Source organism: Anolis sagrei, chromosome 10 (genome assembly GCF_037176765.1).
Source record: "Anolis sagrei isolate rAnoSag1 chromosome 10, rAnoSag1.mat, whole genome shotgun sequence".
NCBI classification, from domain to species: Eukaryota; Metazoa; Chordata; class Lepidosauria; order Squamata; family Dactyloidae; genus Anolis; species Anolis sagrei.
The window spans coordinates 146996-173190 of NC_090030.1; the positions used below are offsets into that span (position 1 = coordinate 146996).

Sequence of the window (26195 nt, forward strand, 5' to 3'; positions counted from 1 at the left end):
TTCCTCCTCCTCCTCTTCCTCCTCCTCCTCATCTTCAGTCTTCTCTTCCTCTTACTTCTCCATCCATTTCTCTCAAATCTTTTTCCTCCTCCCCTTCCTCCTCCCCTTCCCCTTACTTCTCCATCAACTTCTTCCAACTCTTTTCCTCCTCCTCTTACTCCTCCTCCTCTTCCTCCTCCTCATCTTCAGTCTTCTCTTCCTCTTACTTCTCCATCCATTTCTCTCAAGTCTTTTTCCTCCTCCTCTTCCTCTTCCTCCTTTTCCTCCTCTTCCTCCTCATCTTCAGTCTTCTCTTCCCCTTACTTCTCCATCCACTTCTTCCTCCTCTTCCTCCTCCTCCTCTTCCTCCTCCTCCTCATCTTCAGTCTTCTCTTCCTCTTACTTCTCCATCCATTTCTCTCGTCTTTTTCCTCCTCCTCTTCCTCCTCCCCTTCCCCTTACTTCTCCATCACCTCCTTCCAACTCTTTTCCTCCTCCTCCTCTTCCTCCTCCTCCTCCTCTTCCTCCTCCTCATCTTCAGTCTTCTCTTCCTCTTCCTTCTCCACCCACTTCTTCCAACTCTTTTTCCTCCTCCTCTTCCTCCTCCCCTTCCCCTTACTTCTCCATCACCTCCTTCCAACTCTTTTCCTCCTCTTCCTCTTCCTCCTCCTCCTCTTCCTCCTCCTCATCTTCAGTCTTCTCTTCCTCTTCCTTCTCCACCCACTTCTTCCAACTCTTTTTCCTCCTCCTCTTCCTCCTCCCCTTCCCCTTACTTCTCCATCACCTCCTTCCAACTCTTTTCCTCCTCTTCCTCTTCCTCCTCCTCCTCTTCAGTCTTCTCTTCCTCTTCCTTCTCCACCCACTTCTTCCAACTCTTTTTCCTCCTCCTCCTCCTCCTCCTCCTCCTCCTCCTCTTCACCCTCCTCTTCCTGTTCCATCCTCTCCTCCTGAGACTGAGGCTGAGAGAGAGCAGCGAATGCTCTTTTGGGAGTCGCCCACCCTTCCTTCCTTCCTTCCTTCCGCCTGCCAGGTTTCCAGAGAGAGTCGGGCAGGGAGGGAAGCTGGCAGGCCGAGTGGAGAGAGCGCTGGGTGGTGACGCAAGGGCGCGCATGGCATGGCGGAGGGGAAGGCGCTTGGCACCCTGCTCTCCCTGGCAGAGGAGGAGGACGCCACCGGCCCGGCCCGCCGCTCCTCCTAATTGCCCTTCCTGAATGATACATCTGTCAGGATTAATGAGGCAGCGGCATTTCGAAACCTGCCATCACCCCCAGACACATCCTTCCTTCCTCAATGCAAGGCGAGGAGGAGGAGGAGGAGGAGGAGGAGGAGGAGGAGGGTGCCCTCCAGGCCTTTCGGGACACGGAAGCAATGACTGCTGCCCAGGATGGATGGCTGTGTGCAAAGGAGCTGCAATCAATACTCCTCGCATGAGTTTCAATTGTCATGCTGCAGAAGAAAGGGCAAATACCATTATGCAACCACACTCCTTATATTCTGGGCATGCGCTTCAACTGCGATGCTGCAGCAGAAAGGGCAAATACTATTATGCAACAGTATTCCCCATATTCCAGGCATGAGTGTCAATTGTGATGGTGCAGCAGAAAGGGCAAATACCATTATACAACAATATTCCTCATATTGTGGACGCCAGCTTCAATTGTGACGCTGCAGCAGAAAGGGCAAATACCATTATACAACAATATTCCTCATAACCATTTGGAACTCATATTCCTCATATGCCATGAGTGATGCTGCAGCAGAAAGGGCAAATACCATGATACAACAACATTCCTCCTGCTCTGGACACGAGTTTCAATTGTGACACTACAGCAGACAGGGCAAATACCATCATATAACAATATTCCTCGTATGCCGGGCATGAGTGATGCTGCGGCAGAAAGGGCAAATACCATGATATAACCACATTCCCCGTAATCATGGTGGACGCGTGTTCCTCCCATCCCGTCTGCAGGAGCGCAACCTCTGCAACCGGTCCCGAAACATGTAGAAGTGACAAGTGGAGCGGGAGGGAGTGAGGGAGAAGGAAAAGAAAAAAGCAGGAGGAAAACCTCAGACGTGCAACTAATTACAAAATTACTCAAATACTTGTCCGCCTGGGCCTGAACTTGCCTGACACTTGGCAGCGGAGGGCGGCGGTTGAGCAACGCTTTCAGGTGAAAGGAGCAGCGGCACGCAGAGAGAGAGAGAGAGAGAGAGAGAGAGAGGGAACGAGCCACTCTCTTCCTTCCACGCTCTGTCTGTTTTGCATGCTTTCGCCTTCTAAAGGCATAAGGCACTGGTCATGGATGCAGAATATCCCATTTGCAAAGGAAAGCCCTGGGAGGTTTTGGTGTGCGTCCTAACCCGACGTCTAGTCCGATCCTCTGCAGGTGCTGCTGGCGTTTGGTGGGAGATGGTGCGCAATGCTATCCATATCGTCCCATGCCATCATCTGCCACATGTTAAGCATTAACCGTTAGTTATCCTTATAGTTCATTTCCAAGGCATGAAAGAGCGAATAGGCCAAAACGACAGCAATGGCCCCGGCTCAGTCGCTGCCACGACTTGCAGGCGCGTCATTCTCCTTTGGGTAGGATGCTGCTAAACTGATATACAGCACTTTCAAAGTAAGGACCACATCATGAAACAGGAAACAACACGTTCAAACCAGGAACAGAACACTCTTTCCAAATTGTTGTTGTTGTTGTTGTTATGAGCTCTGGGAGTGTAGCATTTTCCCGAATGAAGCAGAGAGTGTTTGAGGGCCGGGACATCCGTAGGGAGACCAAGGTGCTCGTCTATAAAGCTATTGTCCTCCCAACCCTGCTCTATGCCTGCGAAAAGTGGACTGTCTACAGACGTCACATGCAACTCCTGGAACGATTCCATCAGCGCTGCCTAAGGAAAATCCTGCAAATCTCTTGGGAAGACAAGCGGGGAAACGTCAGCGTGCTGGAAGAAGCAAAGAGCACTGAAGCGATGGTCCTCCGCCATCAACTCCACTGGATCGGCTACTTTGTCTGGATGCCCGACCACTGGCTCCAAAACAGTTGCTCTGCTCCGAACTCAAGAACGGAAAACAGGATGTTGGTGGACAGGAAAAGAGATTGAAAGATGGGCTCAAAGCCAATCTTAAAATCTCTGGCATAGACACTGAGAACTGGGAAGCCCTGGCCCTTGAGCGCTCCAGTTGGAGGTCAGCTGTGACCAGCAGTGCTGCAGAATTCAAGGAGGCACGAGTGGAGGGTGAAAGAGAGAAATGTGCCAGGAGGAAGGCGCATCAAGCCAACCCCGACCGGGACCACCTTCCGTCTGGAAACCAATGCCCTCCTCACTGCGGGAGAAGATGCAGGTCAAGAAGAGGGCTCCACAGTCACCTACGGACCCACCTTGGAGGATTATCCTACTCGGACAACGAGGGATCGCCTAAGTGAAGTGTTGTTATGAGCAAACATAACAACAATAGGAGCAGAAAAGCAGGAGCAGAAAAGCGGAAGCCAAGGGTGACAACCTTCAGCCAGATCAGGAGGCCCTGAAATGGGGCAGGAAGTGCCAACCATCATCATCATCATCTCCCTAGACTGACAAAAATCACGCAAGAAAAGTGGCCAATGATCGGGTGGCAGCCATTTAACCAGCCCCAGGGAAACGGGGCAAAAGCCCATGGGACAGCTCTCTGCGCAGGAAAGAAGTGACGGTGCATCTATTTCTTCTGCATCCCCTTCTCCTTCTTTTCCTTCCTCCCCCTCTTCTTCTACTTTACTTCCTCTTCTATTTTACTTCTCCTTCTCTCCCTCCTCCTCCTCCTCTGACTACTTCTTCTCCTTTTTAAATTTCCACATCAGCTTCTTCTACATCTACTTCTTGTTCTACCTCTTCCTCTTCTTCCTCCTCCTTCCTCCTCCTACTTCTAATTCTTCTTCTTCCTATACTGCTATGTTGTCCTCTTCTTCATCGCCCTCCTCTTCTTCCCCTTCTCCTTATTCTTCTACTTCTCCTTCCACCTCCTCCTCTTCCTCTTCTATTACTTCTTCTATTTCCACTACTTCTTCAGCATCATCTTCTTCTTTGTATACTATTTCTATTACTTCTTCTACTACTACTACTTCTAATACCACTTCTTCTACTACTAGTACTTCTACTTCCTCTTCCAGTACTTCTACCACTTCTACTACTACTACGTCTTCTGTTTCTACTACTGTTTCATCATCATCATCTTCTTTGTATACTATTTCTATTGCTTCTTCTTCTACGACTACTTCTAATACCACGTCTTCTACTTCTAGTACTTCTACTTCCTCTTCCACAACTTTTACTACTTCTTCTGTTTCTACTTCTTCATTTTCTTATACTATTTCTATCACTTCTTCTACTTCCTCTTCCACTACTACTACTACTACTACTACTACGTCTTCTGTTTCTACTACTGTTTCATCATCATCATCTTATACTATTACTGTTACTTCTTCCACTACTTTTGCTTCTTCCTCCTCTTCTCTTTCCACTTCCTCTTCCACTTCTTCTTCTACTATTTCTATTTCTTCTACTACTGCTTCTACTTCTTCTACCTTTCCCCCTCCTCCCTCCCTCTGCAGAGACGGAGTCCTGACCCCTTTACTCCCTTTCTGGCCTGGGATGAGGCGTCCGCCTCACTGGACCCCTCCATTCCCGCTGCATCAACCGACCGACCGGCCGTTCCTTCCTTTGCAGCAGGTTGCAGCTTGCAAGTGCAAGGGCTCATTTCTCTCAGCAGTTGCTGCTCCAGCAGCTCCTCTTTCTTCACCTCTGAGTAACGAGCGAAATATGAAGTTAAAAAGCTGCTGACAGAAGTATTAGTCATTGGAGATGGGGCAAAAAAAAGAGAGAAGAGTTTGTTTGTTGGGAGCCAAAAGCAACCAAAAGGAACAACGGAGGGTTTGCGAGCGAGCGAGCGAGCGAGGGAGTTGCGGCTTAAGTCGAGGAGCGAGTAAACAAACATCTGCAAGAGGAGGGAGCATCCCTGCGGCACACCAGGCACCCAGGCGGGAGGCCGGAGCACCATAACAAAGCGCGGCGGCTTGGTGTGACCCTCTATCCCTCTCACAACAATCACAACAACAACAACAACAACAGCCATACTAATACTGACTAAGGAGAGGCCTGCCATGCCTCAACCCCGAACCCGTTTCTGGCCCCGGGGGCGAGGAATGGCAATCCAAGCAATCTGTGTTTCTGACGGAGCTGACAGACGTTGCCGCAGCTTTAACATATGCAGACTAATAGGTTCAAACCAAATACCCAGAGGCGTCTTGGCTGGGACGGCAGCGGAGTTTATTTTTAAACAGCTCAGCTCCCTGTTGCTCTCTCTCTCTCTCTACACACACTTGAATAGAATAGGCAGCTGCATTCCCGCCGGGATGGGTTCGGGTTCAGAGAAAGCCCTCCTGACCTTTGTCGCTCAATCTCATTGGATCCTCAAGAGGGAACGGACCCCTAAAGGCCATCCGGTCCAACCCAATTCTGCCAAGAATGACACCATCCAAGTCCTCCCGACAGATGGTCATCCTGTTTATGCAATCATCGGATCACAGGGTTGGAAGAGGCCTCAAAGAGGGCCATCCTGTTCAACTCTCTTCTGCCAGGCACGAAAAGCACAATCCAATCCCTCCCGACAGATGGTCACCTAGCTTCTTGTGAGAGGAAGCCACAGGGAGGAGGGAGCAAGCTTCCTTTCTGCTTCCCTGGAGACTAGGACGCGGAAAATGGCTTCAAACTACAAGAGAGGAGATTCCATCTGAACATGAGGAAGAACTTCCTGACTGTGAGAGCCGTTCAGCAGTGGAACTCTCTGCCCCAGAGTGTGGTGGAGGCTCCTTCTTTGGAAGCTTTTAAACAGAGGCTGGATGGCCATCAGTCAAGGGTGATTTGAATATTTCCTGCTTCTTGGCAGAATGGGGTTGGACTGGATGATGGCCCAGGAGGTCTCTTCCAACTCTTTGATTCTATGATCCTGTTTAATAATAACCATCATCATGATAATAATAGAATCCTAGAATTGGAAGGGACCCCAAAGAAGGCCATCCAGTCCAGCCCTTTTCTTCCAGGTAGAAATGGCACAATCTAACCCCTCCTAACAGATGACCACACAGCCTCTGTTTAACAACAACAACAACAACAACAACAATAATAATAGCATTGGAAGGGCCATCCAGTCCAACCTACTTGTTTCTGCCATGCATGAAAAGCACAAACGGATCCCTCCTGACAGATCGCCATCCAGTCTGTTTAATAACATTGATAATAATAATAATAATAATAATAATAATAATAATAGAGTTAGAAGAGACTCCAGGGGCCATCCATCCCAACCCACCTTTTTCTGCCAGGCAGGAAAGCACAATCCAATCCCTCCTGACAGATGGCCATTTGGCCTCTGCTTAAGAATAATAATAATGGAATCCTAAAATCATAGAACCCTGCACATCTGAGTTGTCCACCTTTTGTTTGCATGGGATTACAAACAGAAGAGCACATGAGCAATGATAGTAATAACAATAGAATCCTTCTTATGGTCAAGAAGTTCTTTCCGGTCAACGTCCAGGTGGATCTCCTTCCTTCCTTCCTTCCTTCCTGCCGGCCATTGGGCTGTAATGGCTGCAGGCGCCTATGGCTCCACGCCCCAAAGTGAGGCGGACTTGGGACGATGTTTACGGCCAAGGGAATGTCAGGCTGAAAACCCTTTGAGGGCAAGCCTCTCTGCCTGACCCCAGCGAGCGCCCAAGTCAATTCAGACAATGTATTGTCGAAGGCTTTCATGGCTGGAATCCATGGGTTGTTGTAGGTTTTTCTGGGCTATATGGCCATGTTCTGGAGGCAATTTTTCTCCTGACGTTTCGCCTGCATCTATGGCAAGCATAGATGACCTCACTACCCCTGAGGATGCTTGCCATAGATGCAGGCGAAATGTCAGGAGAAAAATTGCCTCCAGAACATGGCCCTATAGCCCAGAAAAACCTACAACAACCCATGAATTAAGACACTCGCTCCCGGGGTTTGGCAAACAGCGAAGGAAACCACTTCAGCGAGGAAATTGCAAAACAATCCGGGCAAAAGGAAGAAGAAGGGGAAGCGACGGAGACAAAGTTGCAGCAGATGCGCAAGCATCCCTCTCTAACCCACAAAGAGGCCTTTCTGGGCCTTGCGGAGGAAAGGGAATGCCAACGTATTACCTGTTTCACTTACCTATAGGATACTTGGGGTCACACAAAACTTTCTCGGGCAAAAAGGGGTTGCAAGCAGGAAAAGCTCAAGAAGCCCGATTTAAACCATTGGCTCCTCAAAATGTTGGGGGTCAAGAAGGCGCCCGGCAAGAGTGTTTCTAAGCGCCACTTAGTGGCTGTTGCAGACATTGCAGCGTTTACAGAAGAGTTTAAGCTACGTTTCATGAAAAGGAAAACCAGCCCTAGTTGGTTTTTCAGGAAATGTTTGGTTTTTGTATCTATTTTATTATGCACCTATATACCTACAGACAACAAGCTTAAGAAGCCCTCCTCTAAACCCATCTAGACAACAACATTATTATTGGTTTACTATAAATAATATATTTTTGGTGTGCTGGCTAAGAGTGTTGATAATAATGTATAGTATGAAACTATCCTGGGGAGTTTCCTCTAAAGTATAATATATAATTTATTATTATTATTATTATTATTATTATTATTAGAAATTTTACAATTTCCAATGTCAGAAAATGACATTCTATGGAGGAAGTAATATTTGAAGAATATTGTAATGTAGTAATAGTAGTAGATTCTACACAGATGCATGTTCGGGTAGAGAGAGAGATATATAATATATATTGTTTAATGTTTATTGCTATTGTTTTAATGTTATTGTTTTGCTTTATGAGTTTATTTATTGTTGTATTTGTTATACTGTTGTTTTATTGATGTGTTGGCCTTGGCCTCTTGTAAGCCGCACCGAGTCCTTCGGGAGATGTTAGCGGGGTATAAATAAAGTTAATAAATAATAATAATAATAATAATAATAATAATAATTAGTGTGTTCTGTTTTGCCTTTCTTCTAGAAACACACACACACCTGCATAGGTATATACAGACACTAATCTGGCCAAGCGAACCCCATGATAGGGTTGCCTTATCGTCATCATATGTCGATGACTCGAATGCATGCAACAACAACAGCAAACCTAACATTGTGGCCATTCACATCCTCAAAGGGCTCTTGGAAACGACAACTGTATCAGTATTGACAATAGGAAGAAGGAAGAGGAAGGCGAGGGCTGCATGGGACTCACCCTCGGACCCTTCATTGGCTTTGCTCCGCGTGTTCCTTCGGATGCGGTGATGGAGGTGGACGCTGCTCTCCTCTTGGGAAACGGGCAGAGAGGGATCCTCCGGGAAGAGCAGGCTGCGCAGGGCGACCTGAGGAGAGACAGAGAGAGGGTCTGGGTGGGCAGCTGGACCACAAAAGGGAGGGCGGTGCCCCACAGGAAAGCCACACCTGCGCAGGCCCCACTGAGTAGTGTGGAGTTAAGCATTCCAGCTATTCAGGCTGCAGTTAAGGGCTGATGCCATCCAACCGAGGAGATCTAAAGGTGAGAGCACTTGTGAGAGTGGCAGAAGTAGCTGGAGGTGGTAGTTGCTGGAAGCAACGTCATGAACCTTTGTTGGTGAACTCTTGGATGGAACTTTGATGACAGACTATGACTAGAATTGGTGAGACTGCTTGGCGTTGACCCTTGGAAAGAACTCTGGACTGTCTGTCTGCTTTGCCCTTGTAGGATTATTCTGGACGACTACGGACTGTCCTTGACTATGAGATGGTGAGAAGCTGATGGAGAACATGGACCTCCCTCCCTCCCCACCAGCACCCCTTTGGGGTCCCAAGGCTGTGGGTCAGCAAGGAGACCGGGGCCCGTCTCACACCCCACGGCTCTGGCGGGGCCTCTTTCTCTGTGGGCAAGAGCTCGGTACCCTCCTTGTGACTTTTCAAGATCCCCCATTCCGATTGAGTTATGGAACATTATGAATATTCTGTACTTGGAGGAGTAAGGATGCCATAAGGGTTACATTCTAAGAGAGAAGAGAAATCATGTCTCTCTGGAAAACTGTAGGTTTGAAAAATATAGTGGGAGTGACTGGAAAGCAAATAAGGGTTTGACACTTCACCATTTTCCACGGTGAGCAATGCAGAAGATCATGAGGCATAGAGTTATCATCCTGAAATGTCAAGGGAAGTCATGAGTGTCCACTTACCAAAAAGAGGACAAAAGAAGGGAGAGAGATTTAAATGCAGGTATCACATGCTAATTTCTATGTTTAGAAAGGAAGGTGGACATTCAGCAATCCGCAGAGAGTAGCCCCCCCCCCCCCCATTGCTGGCCTCCTTTCCATGGGTCCTTATTATTATTGATGATTTATATCAGACAGATGGCAAGCTATTTATCCTCAGCAGACTGAAAGCCAAAACCAAGGTCACAACAACATCTGTTATAGAACTCCAATATGCCGATGATAACGTAGTCTGCGTGCATTCAGAAGAAGACCTACAAGCCACTCTAGACACCTTCGCAGTAGCATGCGAGAAGCTCGGCCTGTCACTGCGCATTGAGAAAGCCAAAGTGCTCTTCCAGCAAAAGGCACCAGCCAATCCCTCTCCAATGCCAGAAACACAGCTTAATGGTGTAATGTTAGAAAATGTTGATCATTTCCACTCCCTTGGCAGTCACTTCTCTACAAAAGTCAACACTGACACTAATACAACATCACCTGAGCTCTGCGAGTGCAGCATTCTTCCGGATGGAGCAGAGAGTGTTTGAGGATCGGGACAACCATGGGGAGACCAAGGGGCTTGTTTATAAGCCATTGTCCTCCCAACTCTGCTATACGCCTGCAAAACATGGACTGATGTCACAACTCCTGAAACTATTCCATCAGCACTGCCTCCGAAAAATTCTGCAAATCTCGTGGGAAAAAGAAGGCGGACAAAGGTCAGCATGCTGGAAGAAGAAGCAAGGACCACCAGCATTGAAGCTGGCTCCTATGCCATTGATGGTTCCACTGGACTGAAGGCCATGTTGTCTGAATGCCCAAAGATCACCATCTCCCAAAGCAGTTACTCTACTCCCAACTCAAGAATGGAAACCGGAATGTTGGTGAACAGAAAAGGCGATTTAAAGATGGGCTCCAAGCCAACCTTAAAAACTGTAGCACTTTAGCTGGAGGTCAGCTGTGACCAGCAGTGCTGTAGAATTTGAAGAGGCTCGAATGGAGGGTGAAAGGGAGAAATGTTCCAAGAGGAAGGAGGTGTGTCAGGCCAACCTTGACCGGGACCGCCTTCCACCTGGAAACTGACGCCCTCACTGTGGTGGCAGAACATGCAGGTCAAGAAAAGGGCTCCACAGCCACCTATGGAGATACCACCAAGACACTGCACTTGGAGGACAATCTTACTCAGACAACAAGGGATCGCCTACGTAAGTATTATTATTATTATTATTATTATTATTATTATTATTACTATTACTGGTATTGAGGTTGGATGGCCACCTGTTGGGGGATCTTTGCTTGTGCTTTTCCTGCATGAAGGCAGAAGGGGATTGGACTGAATGGCCTTTGGAGGTCCCTTCCAATTGTTATTATTATTATTAGAAACACAACAAGGTGAGTCCACAGCAAACATGGACACTCTGCTGGCTGTTGTAATGGATCACACGTCAGACACTTCCCAAGTGTCTAGGACTGTGTGATGTATTGGCGAATAATGCGTGCAGATCCCAGTAAGGTGGCCTTTTGCAGCTGGCAGATGGTAATTTTGTCAGCGCCGATTGTGTTTAAGTGCAAGCCAAGGTCTTGAGGCACTGCACCCAGTGTGCCCATCACCACTGGGACCACCTTTACTGGTTTGTGCCAGAATCTTTGCAGTTCGGTGTTTAAATCCTCATATTCCTGTTGTTTCTCTGCAATCCTGCTGTCACCTGGGATTGTGACATTGACACTATTATTATTATTATTATTATTATTATTGGTATTGAGGTTGGATGTCCACCCATTGGGGGAGCTTTGATTGTGCTTTTCCTGCATGAAGGCAGAAGGTTGTTGGGCTGAATGGCCTTTGGAGGTCCCTTCCAACTCTATTATTCAATGATCGTAAGAGAAAGCGGAAGAGAAAACACAGCAGCCCCATTTACAGGCCATCGGAACGCACAGTACCATTTCTTCATCAGCGGAGGGCCAGGGCTGGGGACTCCTCTTGGGGTCCCCTTTGGGGGCTTGTTTCCTTGTGGGGAGACAGGCGGGGAATAGATAAACACCACCACCACCACCACCACCATCGCTTGGCGCCCTCCTTGGCTCCCATCCATTCCCGGCCTTCTCTTCGTGAGTCCCTTCGGGGTCGCCAAACCCCGCTCTGGGGCTCCCTGCTCCCATTCAAAAGGCCTGGCAACACTCCAATGGGAAAGAGCGAGCGCAACCCCAACTGAATGCAGCCGTTTGGCACCGGCCTTTTATTTGGGATCACAGGGATTACGACTCGGTGCATTGGATTACAGCAACGCAGTCTCTAGACCGGCCCACGGCTGCAGGTGCTGAAGCGAGGCTAAGGTTTCAAACAGGGATACCTCAGTGCTGAGGAATGTGCGATTCCCCCCTCCACCCCCCCCCAGGAGGCCACTCCACCTGAGTTCACCCTCCTCCTCCTCCTCCTCCTGCAGCCGAAGAGAAGGAAGCCCTCTCCATAAAGCGGGGACCCCGATTCTGCCGAGATAAAAGAGCGCCACGGCCTCTGTCAAGAGGCACAAAACGCAGCCAGATTCATGGAGACCTTTATTGTACCTGGAGCCCCTCTTTGGGGGACGTCACCTCCCATTCAGTGGCCACATCTCAATGCAATACAAACCTGGGATTTGAAGTTTGCTGAGGCATCTGCATGACCCCCAAACATTGAGCCAAGGCAGTTGAAAAGCCCATTCATTTTGCAGCATAGGTGCATCCAAGGTTTTCCTTCCCATTGTTGGAAGCTTTGGCACCCTAGCGCTTGTTTTCAGAGGAGGAACCCTAAAGCGCACCTTTTTTGGACCAAGTACACAGAGGGCACCTCGGGCGGCTGCGCATGACATTTGCCAGCAAATACTGTTTTGGAGGTTTCAAGGCTTTGAAAACAAAGTTGCGCATCTTTGCTAATATTTAGGTAAACATTTTGGGAATATTTTTAGGATTATTTCTGTGGATATTTTTGGTGAATATCTCAATGTTTATTTTCTGCAAATACTTTTTGTGAATATTTCTGCAAATATTTTTATGATTGTGTTGTTGTTGCTGTTGCTGCTGTTGTTATTACCTTTATCTGTATTGGTCCTTTCACTAGTTCCCATTTCGGGGCCAGATGCCTCCCTCTCCGCCACACAGCTGGGCCACAGCTGTCCTCATTACGGGGCAATTTTGCATCATAACAAGCCAATCGGGGAGAAAGCCGTTGCCAGTAAAAACTTGGTTCGTGATAAAATGAAAAAACGCCATTAGAGGCGGCTGCTCCGCGATGGCCTTGACATGTGTCCTGGCTTTGGAATAAAAGCTCCTCTTTCAAACCCCAAAGAGAGGCAAGCGGCATCCATCTCAAAGGGCGCAGCAGCAGAGGCCCCTTCGGCAGACTGGGAGCAACTGGACAGACTGGGAGGGACTTGTGCCCAGAGAAGGGGTTGGGCAGCACATCATGTGATATTTGAGAGGAACAAGGGTGGTGATCGTGGCGCTTCTCCTTCTCTTCCTCCTCTCTCTTCTCTTCTTATTCCTCCTCCTCCTCCTCCTCCTCCTCCTCCTCCACCACCACCACCTTCTTCTTCTCGAGCTGTAAGCAGGGCACAACATAGCCAAATATATCTTCAAGAGATAGTCACAATGGGGTGTTGTGTGGTTTCTGGGCTGTATTAGCAAGCTTGATTTGCAAGTGTTGAGTGGGATCCACTTATTCACATCTGAGTAACCATGAAGACTGCATGGTCAATAGAGATGCCATCTGCATGGAACCAGCCTGGCCTTTGCTCCCTCTGAATTGCTTGCTGCCTTGGAGACATCCTTAGCCTGGGTGGTGCTCACTGGCCATTGATTGCTTCTTGCCTGGAGACATCATCGACATCATCATCATCATCATCATCATCATCATCATCATCACCACCACCACCACCACAGAAGTAGCCAGGCGTTTGTTTCCTTTGAATTGTTCGGTGCCTTGGAGACATCCTTAGCCTGGGTGGTGCTCATTGGCCCTTGATTGCTTCGTGCCTGGAGACATCATTGACATCACCATCATCATCATCATCATCATCATCATCACCACCACCACCACCACCACCACCACCACAGAAGTAGCCAGGCCTTTGTTTCCTTTGAATTGTTCGGTGCCTTGGAGACATCCTTAGCCTGGGTGGTGCTCATTGGCCCTTGATTGCTTCGTGCCTGGAGACATCATTGACATCACCATCATCATCATCATCATCATCATCATCATCATCATCACCACCACCACCACCACCACAGAAGTAGCCAGGCCTTTGCTCCCTTTGAATTGTTTGCTGCCTTGGAGACATCCTTAGCCTTGGTGGTGCTCATTGGCCCTTGATTGCTTCTTGCCTGGAGAGATCATCGACATCATCATCATCATTCTCATCCTCACAGAAGTAGCCAGGACTGTTTCCTTTGAATTGTTTGCTGCCTTGGAGACATCCTTAGCCCGGGTGGTGCCCACTAGCCTTTGATTGCTTCCTGCCTGGAGACCTCCTGTGACTGGGTGGCATTCATTAGTTACTATCTTCATTCTGGTAGCTACTTCTAGGCAGATGCCCTCACTATTGACTATGGGTTCTTCATAGGTACGCACATGGTAATGGGTGGACCCCACTCAAATACTTGCAATTCAAGCTTGCTAACTACACCCTTTACACTTGGTTAACAGACAATGGTTCTTCCTCCCACCCTGGACATTATTACACACATATATCGACTCTACATCAGACCCTCTGAAGATGACAATAGCCACAGAGGCTGTGAAACATCAGGAGAAAATGCTGCTAGAACACGATGGCCATTCAGCCTGGAAAACACGCCATAACATCCCAGACTATGAAGGAAAACTATGATAATTGCCATTTTAAAACCCGGTAAAGATGCCTCCAATGCCAGGAACTACCGGCCTATCTCACTCCTATGCCATCTATATAAAGTATATGAGAGGATACTACTAAGTCGATTAGGAGCTGTTATTGCACAACAAGCAGGTTTCAGACCAGGGAAAAACTGTTCAGCCCAAATTCTGAATCTGACAGAACACATTGAGGAAGGATATGAGAAAGGTTGCATTCCTGGAACAGTTTTTGTCGACCTTACAGCAGCCTAGGACACGGTGCAACATAGGAAAATGCGGCAGAAAGCCAACCATATTACTCGAGACGATGATTTCACAAAAACCATCCAGACTCTCCTAGAAAACCGGAGCTTCTACGTGGAGTTTCAAGGCAGGAAAAGTAGAGGGAGGAGGCCAAAGAATGGCTTACCCCAAGGCAGCGTTCTTGCTCCGACCTTGTTTAATATCTTTACTAGCGATCAGCCACAACCACCACTCCCAAAGAGCTTCATATATATATGCTGTTGACCTTGGGCCAACTTCGGCCCTCCAGGGATTTCAACTCCCACAATCCCTAATCCCAGGTGCGGCTGGCGGGGACGAGAGACAGGGCCTTTTCTGTGGTGGCCCCGCGGCTATGGAACGCCCTTCCCATGGAGGTGAGATCAGCTCCCTCATTGATGGTATTCAGGAAAAGACTAAAAACGTGGATGTTCGAGCAGGTGTTCGGTTAACTCAGTGCAATAAGTGTAATGATTGAAGGACTGGCAATCTGGACGACGAAACTGGATCACGATTTTAGTCAAGAGATGAATTGGATTGTTTATTGATATATGTATTGTGGATCGTGTTTTTATGCTTTTAAACTGTATACTGTTGTTTGTTATAAGTTGTTGTAAACCGCGTTGAGTCGCCGGCTAGGCTGAGAAACGGCGGTATACAAGTATAGCAAATAAATAAATAAATAAATAATAACCTCAGGCCCTTTTCTTCTCCCCCTCAGCTGCAGGAATGGTTGAGGGGGGAAAGAAAAGGGCCTGAGATTATTAGGAATCGTGGGAGTTGAAGTCCAAAACACCTGGGGTGTGTGTGTGTGAAGTTTTCCCATTACTGGCTTCTATCAACACATGCACATGGTCTGAGAGTTGTGTCCCTTGGGCAAGGCCGGGCCCCTGGGCCACAATGGCAGCCAAGGCTCGACGCCACAGCTCCTTGGGGTGACCCTTCCAGCCTGGCCCAGAGAAGCCCGGGGCCCCAACCCGGAGGAGAGCGCTTGTGCAGCAAGGGGGGGGGGGGATCATAGAATCATAGAATCAAAGAGTTGGAAGAGACCTCCTGGGCCATCCAGTCCAACCCCATTCTGCCAAGAAGCAGGAACATTGCATTCAAATCACCCCTGACAGATGGCCATCCAGCCTCTGTTTAAAAGCTTCCAAAGAAGGAGCCTCCACCACACTCCCTCCGGGGCAGAGAGTTCCACTGCTGAACGGCTCTCACAGTCAGGAAGTTCTTCCTAATGTTCAGATGGAATCTCCTCTCTTGTGGTTTGAAGCCATTGCTCCATTGCATCCTAGTCTCCAAGGAAGCAGAAAACAAGCTTGCTCCCTCCTCCTCCCTGTGGCTTCCTCTCACATATTTATACATGGCTCTCATCATATCTCCTCTCAGCCTTCTCTTCTTCAGGCTAAACATGCCCAGCTCCTTAAGCCGCTCCTCATAGGGCTTGTTCTCCAGAATCTTGATCTGCTCCCTCCTCCCTGTGGCTTCCTCTCACATATTGATACATGGCCCTCATCATGTCTCCTCTCAGCCTTCTCTTCTTCAGGCTAAACATGCCCAGCTCCTTAAGCCGCTCCTCATAGGGCTTGTTCTCCAGACCCTTGATCATTTTAGTCACCCTCCTCTGGACACATTCCAGCTTGTCAATATCTCTCTTGAATTGTGGTGCCCAGAATTGGACACAATATTCCAGATGTGGGAGAAAGGAAGAGTGGCTCTGCTCTGCTCGGGGCTCTGCAGAGACAGGATCCCCAGCGGCAACGTGTCCCAACAAGGAGGGAAGGAAGGAAGGAAGGGCCCTCCTCCTGTTCCTGCTGCCGTCTCCTCGCACTCACCCACCTCTCCGAGTGAGCGAGCGAGCGAGAGAGCGACTTGTTTCCAAACACCTGACGGTTGCTTGACACATTCCTCCCAGCCTGACTCACCCTCCGCCTTGTGCAACCAGCCCCGTCCCTGCCCTCCGAGTGCCAACTGTTGCACTCTAGCCTTGAAGACACCTTTTCACCCAGCGCCACACCACAGTCCAGTTGTATCTAGCGACTGCCGTTTGTTTACAAAAGCACGTACAAAAGGGGGAAAGGGCATTTCCCAAAAAGCCCCAGAAGAGGTGCTACAGAATAGCAGTAGTCCATTTATACACAGTTCAGTAGTCCAAAACAACAAGGTACATGGAATCCAGGAAAGCAAGATCATAAGCAATAAACCATAAGCATGAAAATAGAAGCTTTTCCAAGGAAAACTCTTGCAGGAACATAGGAAAATGCAGGAGACTTGAATTATGAATATGAAAGTTGAATCAGGAACTTGATTCTATAGCAACGTTGTCTGCTCTGCAGAGACCAAGAAAGCATCACTTAATTTAAGTTCAGACCCAGCCAAGGAGCCACTAGGGTTTCAAGGGCTTCTCACGGGGTTGAGGAGCCTTTCTGGCTTCTAATCAATCTATCCTTCACTCCCTCCCTGCAGAGGCCTAATCTGGTATCACGGGAAAACTCCCCATCTGCTGAAGGCCGATTCCCAAGAGATTCCCAACAGAAACGGAATCCCAAACATCCAGCTGCAGGCGCTTCTCTCCGATCTAAGGCCTGCAATTCAGACTGCGTTTCAGGGCTGAAAACACAGAGACTCAGTGAGAAAACCATCACCCCACTCATCCTCTGAGGATTTCCCAGCATCTTGCTGCTGAGCCCCAACACAAGCAAGCCTTTCTGCAGCCGGAGGGAGGGAGAGGGGGGGGGCTCTTGAGGGAAATTGGGGGAGCCCCTCTTGCACAGAGTTGGGCGCCTGCTTTCGTGGAGGCTGACACACCACATGCCCTCGATGCAGCACGAAGGCGCCATGCGGAGGCAATGCAACAGCAACACTGCGCACGGCCTGTCAATGAATCCTGCTCTGTGTTTTAGTCTCTCTCTCTCTCCTGTGTACTTGATAGGAATACATTTCAACGTTTTAATAGATATGTTTATAGAATAATAGTATCACAAAATTGGAAGAGACCAAAATACGTTTTAAGATGTACCTTTTACAGGACTACGTTCTATTCGGGATGTTTATAAACTCGCAGAATCATAATAGAGTTGGAAGAGACCTCAAGAGCAACCCAGTCCAACCTCATTCTGCCCTCATGCAGGAAAAGCACCATCAAAGCACCCCCAATAGATGGCCATTCAGCCTCTGCTTAATGATAATAAATCTGTAATAGGAGTTCAACAACAAGAAGAAGAGTTGGAAGAGACCTCAAAGGCAATCTAGTCCACCCCCTTCTGACTTTATGCAGGAAAAACACCATCAAAGCACTCCTGACAGATGGTCATCCAGCCCCAACAACAACAACAACAAGAGTTGGAAGAGACCTCAGGGGCAATTTAGACCACCCCCTTCTGCCTTCATGCATGATACTTACTTACTTACTTAGGCGATCCCTCGTTTTCCGAGTATGATGGTCCTCCAATGTTCTTGTGGGTCCGTAAGTGGCTGTGGAGCCCTATTCTTGCTCTGCATCTTCTTCCACAGTGAGGGCATTGGTTTCCAGGTGGAAGGCGGTCCCGGTCGGGGTTGGCTTGACGTGCCTTCCTCCTAGCACGTTTCTCTCTTTCACCCTCCACTCGTGCCTCCTCGAATTCTGCAGCACTGCTGGTCACAGCTGACCTCCAGCTGGAGCGCTCAAGGGCCAGGGCTTCCCAGTTCTCTTCATGCATGAAAAACACCATCAAAGCACTCCTGACGGATGGCCATCCAGCCTCAACAACAACAGAGCTGGAAGAGATCTCAGGGGCAATTCAGTCCAACCCCCTTCTGCCTTCATGCACGAAAAACACCATCAAAGCACTCCTGACGGATGGTCATCCAACCTCAACGAGTTAGAAGGGACCTCAAAGGTGATTCAGTCTAACCCCCTTCTACCTTCATGCAGGAAAAACACCATCAAAGCAGCCTGGCAGATGGCCCTCCAATCATAATAAAAATAATAGAATTGGAAGAGACCTCAAGGGCCATCCGGTCCAACACCCTTTTTTCTGCCTTCATGCAGGAAAATCACAATCAAAGCACCCTCGACAGATGGTGCATCTAACCTTAATACTAGTAAAGTAAAATGATTCCCAAAGAATAACAGAATCATAGAGTTGGATGAGACCTCCAAAGGTCATCTAGTCCAAGCCCCTTTATTCTGCCTTGCAGTAAGAGCTCAATCGAAGCAGCCCCGACAGATAGCCATCCAGCTTTCACCGGACTCCAAGGCAAAGAACTCATACCCTGTGTTTTAATCTCTAATATGTATGCTATAGATATATGTTTTATGATTTATCTTTTAGAGAACTACATTTTAATATGCGAGTTTGTTTACAGAACTTTTTGCAATGTTTGTCTGCTTTGACTGTGCTGTGACCTGCCTCAAGCCACAAAGAAAGGCGGGCAAGAAAGAACGCTATTACTGTTATTATTATTATTGCAATGGAAAGCGACCACGTGCAGCTGCAAAGAATGCCACTGCTGCCCATTGCGCCCCATCCCGACTGGGCCACAGATTGTCTCTGTTTTGCGGAGGCTCCCACGGATTCCCACAGCAGCGCAGTCCCTCCTGCAACCAGAGAAGAACAATGAGCCGGGGAATGATTTATTACTCAAAGAGCGGGTTGCCGTTCTCTCTCCCCCCCCCCCCCGCTTCTCTCTCTCTCTCTCTCTCTCTCTCTCTCTCGTAACACAGACTGAACAAATTTGTTCCACCTGTTCAGCTATGCGCCCACTGGCTTTTTTGTGGTTTACGCTGGGGTTTTTTTCAACCCAACCTCAAAGAGCCTGAACTTAGCACCGAAAACAACGTTTGCATCATTCCTGCCTCATGCGCCTAATGAGAAGCAGGAGCCGCGCCGTTGCATGATGCGCCAAAGCCTGCCTGCCAGGGATCTCCATTCAAAGTGGAGGCAGACGCCGGGAGAGACGGAGGCCTTGGGGATTCTAAGACCTGCTAATGTCTATGGGGCCAGACGGCCATCTGTCAGGAGGGCTTTGCATCTGATTTTCCTGCCCGGCAAGAGGGGGTGGGGCTTTGGTGGCCCTCCTTGGGGTCCCTTCCAACTCTAGGATTATACAGCCCTATTTCTCCATTAACTCTAGGACACTATTATTATTATTATTATTATTGACACAAAAGCACAGTATGTCACAGCAAGCGAGATCTCTATGCTGGATTTCATATCACAAAATCCCAAGTCGAACCCTTCCCAAGCGTCTAGGACTGTGTGATGTGTTTTCGAATGATGTGCGCAGATCCAAGTCAGGTGGCCTTATGCAATTGACAGATTGTGATGTTGTCGATGTCTATGGTTTCCAAATGTCGCCTGAGATCTTTTGGCACGGCACCCAGTGCGCCCATCACCACTGGGACCACTTGGACTGGTTGATGCCATCAGAGCCTTTGCAGTTCGATTTTGAGGTCTTGATGGCGGATGAGTTTTTCCTGTTGTTGTTTTTCCTCAATGCGACTCTCACCTGGAATGGCGACATCCATAATCCAGACTTTTTTCTTTTCCACAATCGTGATGTCTGCTGTGTTGTGTTCCAAAACTTTGTCAATCTGGATTCAAAAGTCCCAGAGTATTTTTGCGTGTTCATTTTCCATGACCGTTGCAGGTTTATGATCCCACCAGTTCTTTCCTGCTGTCAGGTGGTCCTTGTGACATAAGTTCCCGTGAATCACCTGGGCCACAGAGTTGTGCCTCTGCTTGTGGTCCATCTGTGCGATTTTCTTGCAACAGCTGAGGAGATGCTCCATGGTTTCCTCAGCTTCCTTGCAGTGTCTGCATTTTGGGTCAACCGCTGATTTTTCAATCCTGGCCTTCATGGCCTTGGTTCTGATGGCTTGCTCCTGGGCTGCAAGAACCAGGCCTTCTTCCGTCTCCTTCTTCAGGGTTCCATTCCTGAGCCATCACCAGGCCTTCTCCTTGTCAACTTTTCCTTCAATCTTCTCAAGAAACTGCCCATGCAGTGCTTTGTTGTGCCAGCTGTCAGCTCTGGTTTGGAGTGCGGTTTTCTTGTACTGACTCTTTGTCTGCTGTGCTTTGAGAAGTTTCCGATTATTGACTTCAATTAAAGCAGGGTCTTGGCTTTCCTTGACATATTCTGCCTCCTCCTCCTCCTCCTCCTTCTTCTTCTTATTATTATGCAGAGGCTGGGTGGCCATCTGTCAGGAAAGCTTGGATGGTGTCCCTCCTAGCAGAAGGTGGCCGGGCTTTCATGGCCCTCTTTGGGGTCCCTTCCAACTCAGATATTACTATTATGAGAGGGCTAGGCTAGAGCAACGAAGTAGCATAGGGCCAGGGGAGTGGGTAAAGCCCTACCTGATGGTCAGCGTAGGACCGGGGCCACTCATTTCCAAGGCCTGCTGAACAGCCATCGTAGGTCTGGGCCAGGGCTAGTACAATGAGGTAGCATTGGGCCAGGGGAGTGGGTAGAGGGCAGAGCAGGGACCTAACTGATGGCCAAGGTGGGGCCTGGGGCTAATCATTTTCAAAAGCCTGTTGGAACCACCCACCAGGTTTTCAGGTCCCTGCAGAAGGAGGATAGTGATGGGGCCTGTCTTATCTCTCTGAGGAAGGCATTCCAAAGGTGGGGGGCCACCACTGTGAAGGCCCCCTCCCAAATTCTTACCAACTGCACTTGAGACAGTGGTGGGAATGAGGGTTTCCTTTGCAGGTTCATGGGAGAGATGCGATTGTGGAGATAGGCAGGGCCAACCCGTTTAGGACTTTACAGGTCAGAAGCTGCACCTTGAATTGAGCCCGGGAACTTATCGGCAGCCACTGGAGCTGTTTCAATACGGGTCCTGTATGTTCCCTCTAAATGGCTCCAGTTAGAAGCCTGGCTGTCGACCTTTGCACCAGTTGGAATTTCCGGGCCGCCACACATAGAGCGCGTTGCAATAATCTAACCTGGATGTGACCGAGGCATGGACCACCGTGGCCAAGTCGGACTTCATGAGGTATGGTTGCAGCTGGCACATCATCTTTAACGGTGCAAAGAAGGTCCTCCTGGCCACCGCCGACACCAGAGCATCGAGCATCAGCACGGAACCCAGGAGGACCCCCTGGCCGCGGAGCTGTGTCCTCAGGGGGAGTGGGACCCCTTCCCTGGAGCACACGTTGTCACCCGAGACCCCGACTGGCCCCACGGCTGGCCAGGAGGACCTCAATTAAACTTCATCCCATCCATTACAGCTGCCAGGCACTGGTTTAGAGTACATGAGGCTTCCTTGGGGTTCGATGGAAAGGAATAGTAGAGTTGCATGTCATCTGTATACAGATGGCAATGGATTCCAAAACCCCAGATGACCTCACCCAGTGGTTTCATGTAGATGTTAAAAAGCATGGGGGAGAGAATGGAACCTTGCGGGACCCCACAGGTCAATGGCTAGGGGTCTGAGCAGGTGTCTCCCAGCTTCACCAACTGGGAATGGCCCTCCAGGAAGAAGTAGAGGACTCTAAATCAGTGCCAAGATCCATTCCAGAGAGCCACCCAAGAAGGAGACCATGGTCGATGGTATCGAAAGCCACTGAGATGTCCAGAAGACCCAACAAGGACACTCTCCCCTTGTCTAGTTCCCTGCCAAGGTCATCCACCAAGGTGACCAAAGCTGTCTCCGTACTGTGGCTAGGACTAAAACCAGACTGTGATGGATCAAGATACTGGGCTTCCTCCAAGAACCCCTGGAGTTGGGAGGCCACCACCCACCCCAGAGCCTTGCCCAAAAAGGGGAGATTAGAAATTGGCCGGTAGTTATTCAACCCCGAGGAATCTAGGGCCACCTTCTTCAGGAGAGGTCTCACAGTTGCCTTTCGGAGGCTCAAGGGAATACGTCCCTGTTCCAACAAGGCGTTCATCCTCCTCCTCAACCACTTTGATAAACCAGGCTGTTGGGAATGGTGGGAGTTGGAGTCCAAAACTCCTGGAGTGTTTGCCCATGCCTGCACTACTGTCTATGAGGCCAGGTGGCTATCTGTCGGGAGAGAAGGTGGTGCCCTTCCTGGCCGAAAGAAGGGGTTTGGGCTCTGAAGGCCCCCTTTGGGGTCTCTCACAGCTTGACGGGCAGCCCAGGTCTCTCTCTCTCTCTCTCTCTCTCAAGGCAGAGAAGGGAGGGAGGGAGGGAGAAGAGAGGCAGCTTAAGCCACGAGTGCCGAGGGCACAAAACAACCACGTCTGCGTTTTGAAAAGGCAGGTAAGCCATTCCTCCTGGGTTCAACACAGTTGTTATTGGCAGAGGATGCGACTCCCGCGCAGGTGTGCGCGAGGTGCGTCCAAGAAGGTGACGGATGGGAAGGAGCGCAGACCGCAGAGAGCAGGGCTCCGCAGGAGGGACCCCGGCCCCCCTTCTCACCTGAGAGAGAGAGAGAGAGAGAGAGAGAGAGAGGCACGCCGCACCAGGTCGTATGCAGATCCAGGCTGCTCGTTATTACCTCACCATCAGCCAAAAAAAGAGAGAAATTAAGAGGCTGGCTGACAGACAGAAGAGACTGGAGGCTGTATGGAGTAACCCAGTCAATCAAACTGTCAAGCATAATTAATTTATTAAAATCCGTGTCTCCCTGACACACACACACACACACACACACACACCTCTGCTTCGGATTCGTGCCTTTTGCAACCACGACTCCAAGTTTCAGGGTCTCTCTCTCTCTCTCTCTCTTTTCTTGAAGGTGTCCTTGTCCTTCAGCTCAAGCCATTGCAGAGCTCCACAGTTGGAAGGGAACCCTAAAGGCCATCCAGTCTGTCCCCCTTCTGCCAGGAAAGACACCATCAAAACGCTCCCAGAAATGTTCATCCAGTCTGCCATAGAAGAATATTGGAAGGGACCTCCAGAGGCCATCCAGTCCATCCTCCTTCTGCCCAGAAGGACAGTAGATGGCCACCTAGTGGGTCATAGAATCATGTGGCCCTAGAGCTGGAGGGCCACCCAGTCCAACCCCCTTCGGCCAGGAAGGACACCACCAAAGCCCTCCCGACAAATGGCTACCCGGCCTGTCATAGAATAATATTGATCCCTAAAGGCCATCCATTGCAAATTCCTTCTGCCCAGAAGGACAGCTGATGGCCATCTAGCCCATCATAGAATCATAGGGTCCAAGAGATAGAAGGGACCCCTAAGGGCCATCTAGCCCAACCCACTTCTGTCAAGAAGAAAGATGGAATTACTATTATTGTTGATTACTATTGCTATTGATTATTAGGTTCATATTACTTGGAAGGGACTACAAAGGGGACATCCAGTCCATCTCCCTTCTCTCAGGCAGGAGGACCCAACTCAAGCCCTCCTGACAGATGGCCATCCAGCCTGTCATAAAAGCATAGGGTAATATTGGAAGGGGTCCCTAAAGGCCATCCAACTTAACCCCCTTTTGTCAGGAAGGACACTATTAAAGTCCTCCATGCAGATGGTCATAGAATCATTGAATAATTTTGGAAGGGACCCCTAAAGGCCATCCAGTCTACTTTTCCTTTTGCCAGGGAAGACATCATCAGAACACTCCCAGCAGGTGGCCATCCAGGCTGCCACAGAACAATATTGGAAGGGACCTCCAGAGGTCATCCAGTCCAATCCCTTTCTGACTGGAAGGACAGCAGATGGCCACCCAGCCCGTCATGGAATCATAGGGTCCTACAGCTGGAGGGGACCCCTAGAGGCCATCCAATCCAGCCCCCTTTGGCCAGGAAGCACATCACTAAAGCCCTCCCAACAGATGGCCATCCAGCCTGTCACAGAGTAATATTGAAATGGGTGCCTAAATGCCATCCAGTCTAACCTCCATCTGCCAGGAAAGACACCACCAAAGCCCACCTGACAGATGGCTATCCAGCCGGCCATAGAATGATAGGGTCCTAGCAATCCAAAGAGATGGCCATCCAGCTCACAGAGTAATATTGGAAGGGACCCCTAAAGGCCATCCTGTCCAACCCCTTCTACCAGGAAGGACACCACCAAAGCAATCCAAATAGATGGCCTTCCAACTCACATAATAGTAATGGAAGGGTCCCCTAAAGGCCCCCCAGTCCACCCTCCTTGATGGGGAAACCCGCCAGAAGGCCAAGCCCAGGCTCCAAACGGAATGGGTTTCAGTCCTGGGCGAAGGGAAAGGGAGCCAACCCCAGCGGCCTTGCAAGGGACTGACACCGGAGCCGGAGCCGAAGCCAACCTGAGTCAGAGGGATGGAAAAACACACACTTGTCTCATTCTGCCTTCGTCAGGTTGGGCTCGGAGGCGTTGTTTTTTCCTCTCCGCATTGTTTATAGACGATTTGGAAACACAAAACAGCTGGCAAGAAGTCAGCCTGATTCCAGAGTTGATTCCCTGGATGGCGTCCACCAGCCCCGAGGCAGGAGAGGCTGCCAAGGAGGAACCAGTGAACTTCTCTCCTCCGCTCGCTCCTTCCTTCGCTCCTTCGCTCCCTTCCCCATCTTTCCCTGGGAAGAGCCGCCTGCCTGCAAAGGGCACGCTGACCCTGCCAGGTGGGACAAGGGGTGCCTGCATCCTCCGCCTCCAGCCCCACTCCAGGCCATGGGTCCCCAAAGGGAGGGGGGGCGTCAAGAAGGGTCTCCGGCCAAGAGGGAGGTCAGCAGGAGGAAGGTGGCCCCAAAATAACCCTTTAAGGAGCCCCATTCATCAAGGAAGGGAAAGGAAGGAAAGGGAGGGAGGAAAAGGAAAGAAAGAAGCAAGCTAGCAAGCAAGCAAAAGAAGGAAGGCAGGAAGGAAGGAGAGGGGGAATGGGAAGAAAAGAAGGGAGGGAGGGGGGAAAAGGAAGGAAACAAGCAAGCAAAGGAAGGAAGGAAGGAAGGGGAAGGAAGGAAAAGGAGGAAGGGAGGGAGGAAAAGGAAAGAAAGAAGCAAGCCAGCAAGCATGCGAAGGAAGGAAGGAAAGAAAGAGAGAAAAAATGGGAAGGGAGGGAAGGAAGAAAAGGAAGGAAACAAACCATCGAAGGAGGGAAAGAAGGGAAAGGGAGGAAGGGAGGGAGGAAAAGGAAATAATGAAGCAAGCTAGCAAGCTAGCAAGCAAAGCAAGGAAGGAAGGAAGGAAGGAGAGGAGGAACGGGAAGAAAGGAAGGGAGGGAGGGATGGAGGAAAAGGAAGGAAACAAGCAAGCAAAGGAAGGAAGGGAAAGGAAGGGAAAGGAGGAATGGAGGGAGGAAAAGGAAAGAAAGAAGCAAGTTATCCAGCAAGCAAAGGAAGGAAGGAATGAAGGAAGGAGAGGAGGAATGGGAAGGAAGGAAGCAAAGAGGGAAGGAAGGAAACACGCAAGCAAAGGAAGGGAGGAAAGCAAGGGAGGAAAGAAGGAAGGAAAAGGCATGGAGGAGGGAAGGGAGGGAAGGAAGGAAGGCAAGAGAGAGAGAGGAGGAATGGGTTGGAAAGAAAAGGGTGAAGGAAGGGGAAGGAAAGAAAAGGAGGACTGGGAATCAAGGGAAAGGATGGATGGAGGGAGGAAGCAATGGAAGGAAGGAAGGAAGGAAGGAAGGAAGGAAGGAAGGAAGGAAGGAAGGAAGGAAGGAAGGAAATGTGGCAGCGCCTTTCAGCCAAAGCAGTTCTTATTTTGGTGGACATAAACACGAGTGCTCTGCAAGAGGATTGAAGGAAACAGAACGGACACCCCAAGTGGCCAATCCCCCCCAGCCGGTTGCAGAACAGGCCCACCTCCTGCACGTGAGCCCAGAAATCCCAAAGGGAAAGTAAACAGAGCCACCGTGGAATGGGAGTGTGTTCCCAAACTCAAACGCATGGGCAGAGGCATGGCCAAGGACGAGGCCACCATCATTCTGTGTGCTTGACCAGGCCTG

General features: G+C 49.5%; 1 protein-coding gene across 4 annotated transcripts in view; it reads right to left on the bottom strand.

The window, feature by feature from the left end:
* Positions 1 to 26195, bottom strand: part of EDA (ectodysplasin A) — a 40137-nt gene that overhangs the window by 10977 nt on the left and 2965 nt on the right. For all 4 annotated transcript variants that reach the window (XM_067471490.1, XM_067471489.1, XM_067471488.1 and 1 more), the window contains exon 2: positions 8276 to 8402. In XM_067471490.1, coding sequence (XP_067327591.1) covers positions 8276 to 8402 — 127 coding nt within the window. The remainder of the gene's footprint in view (positions 1 to 8275; positions 8403 to 26195) is intronic.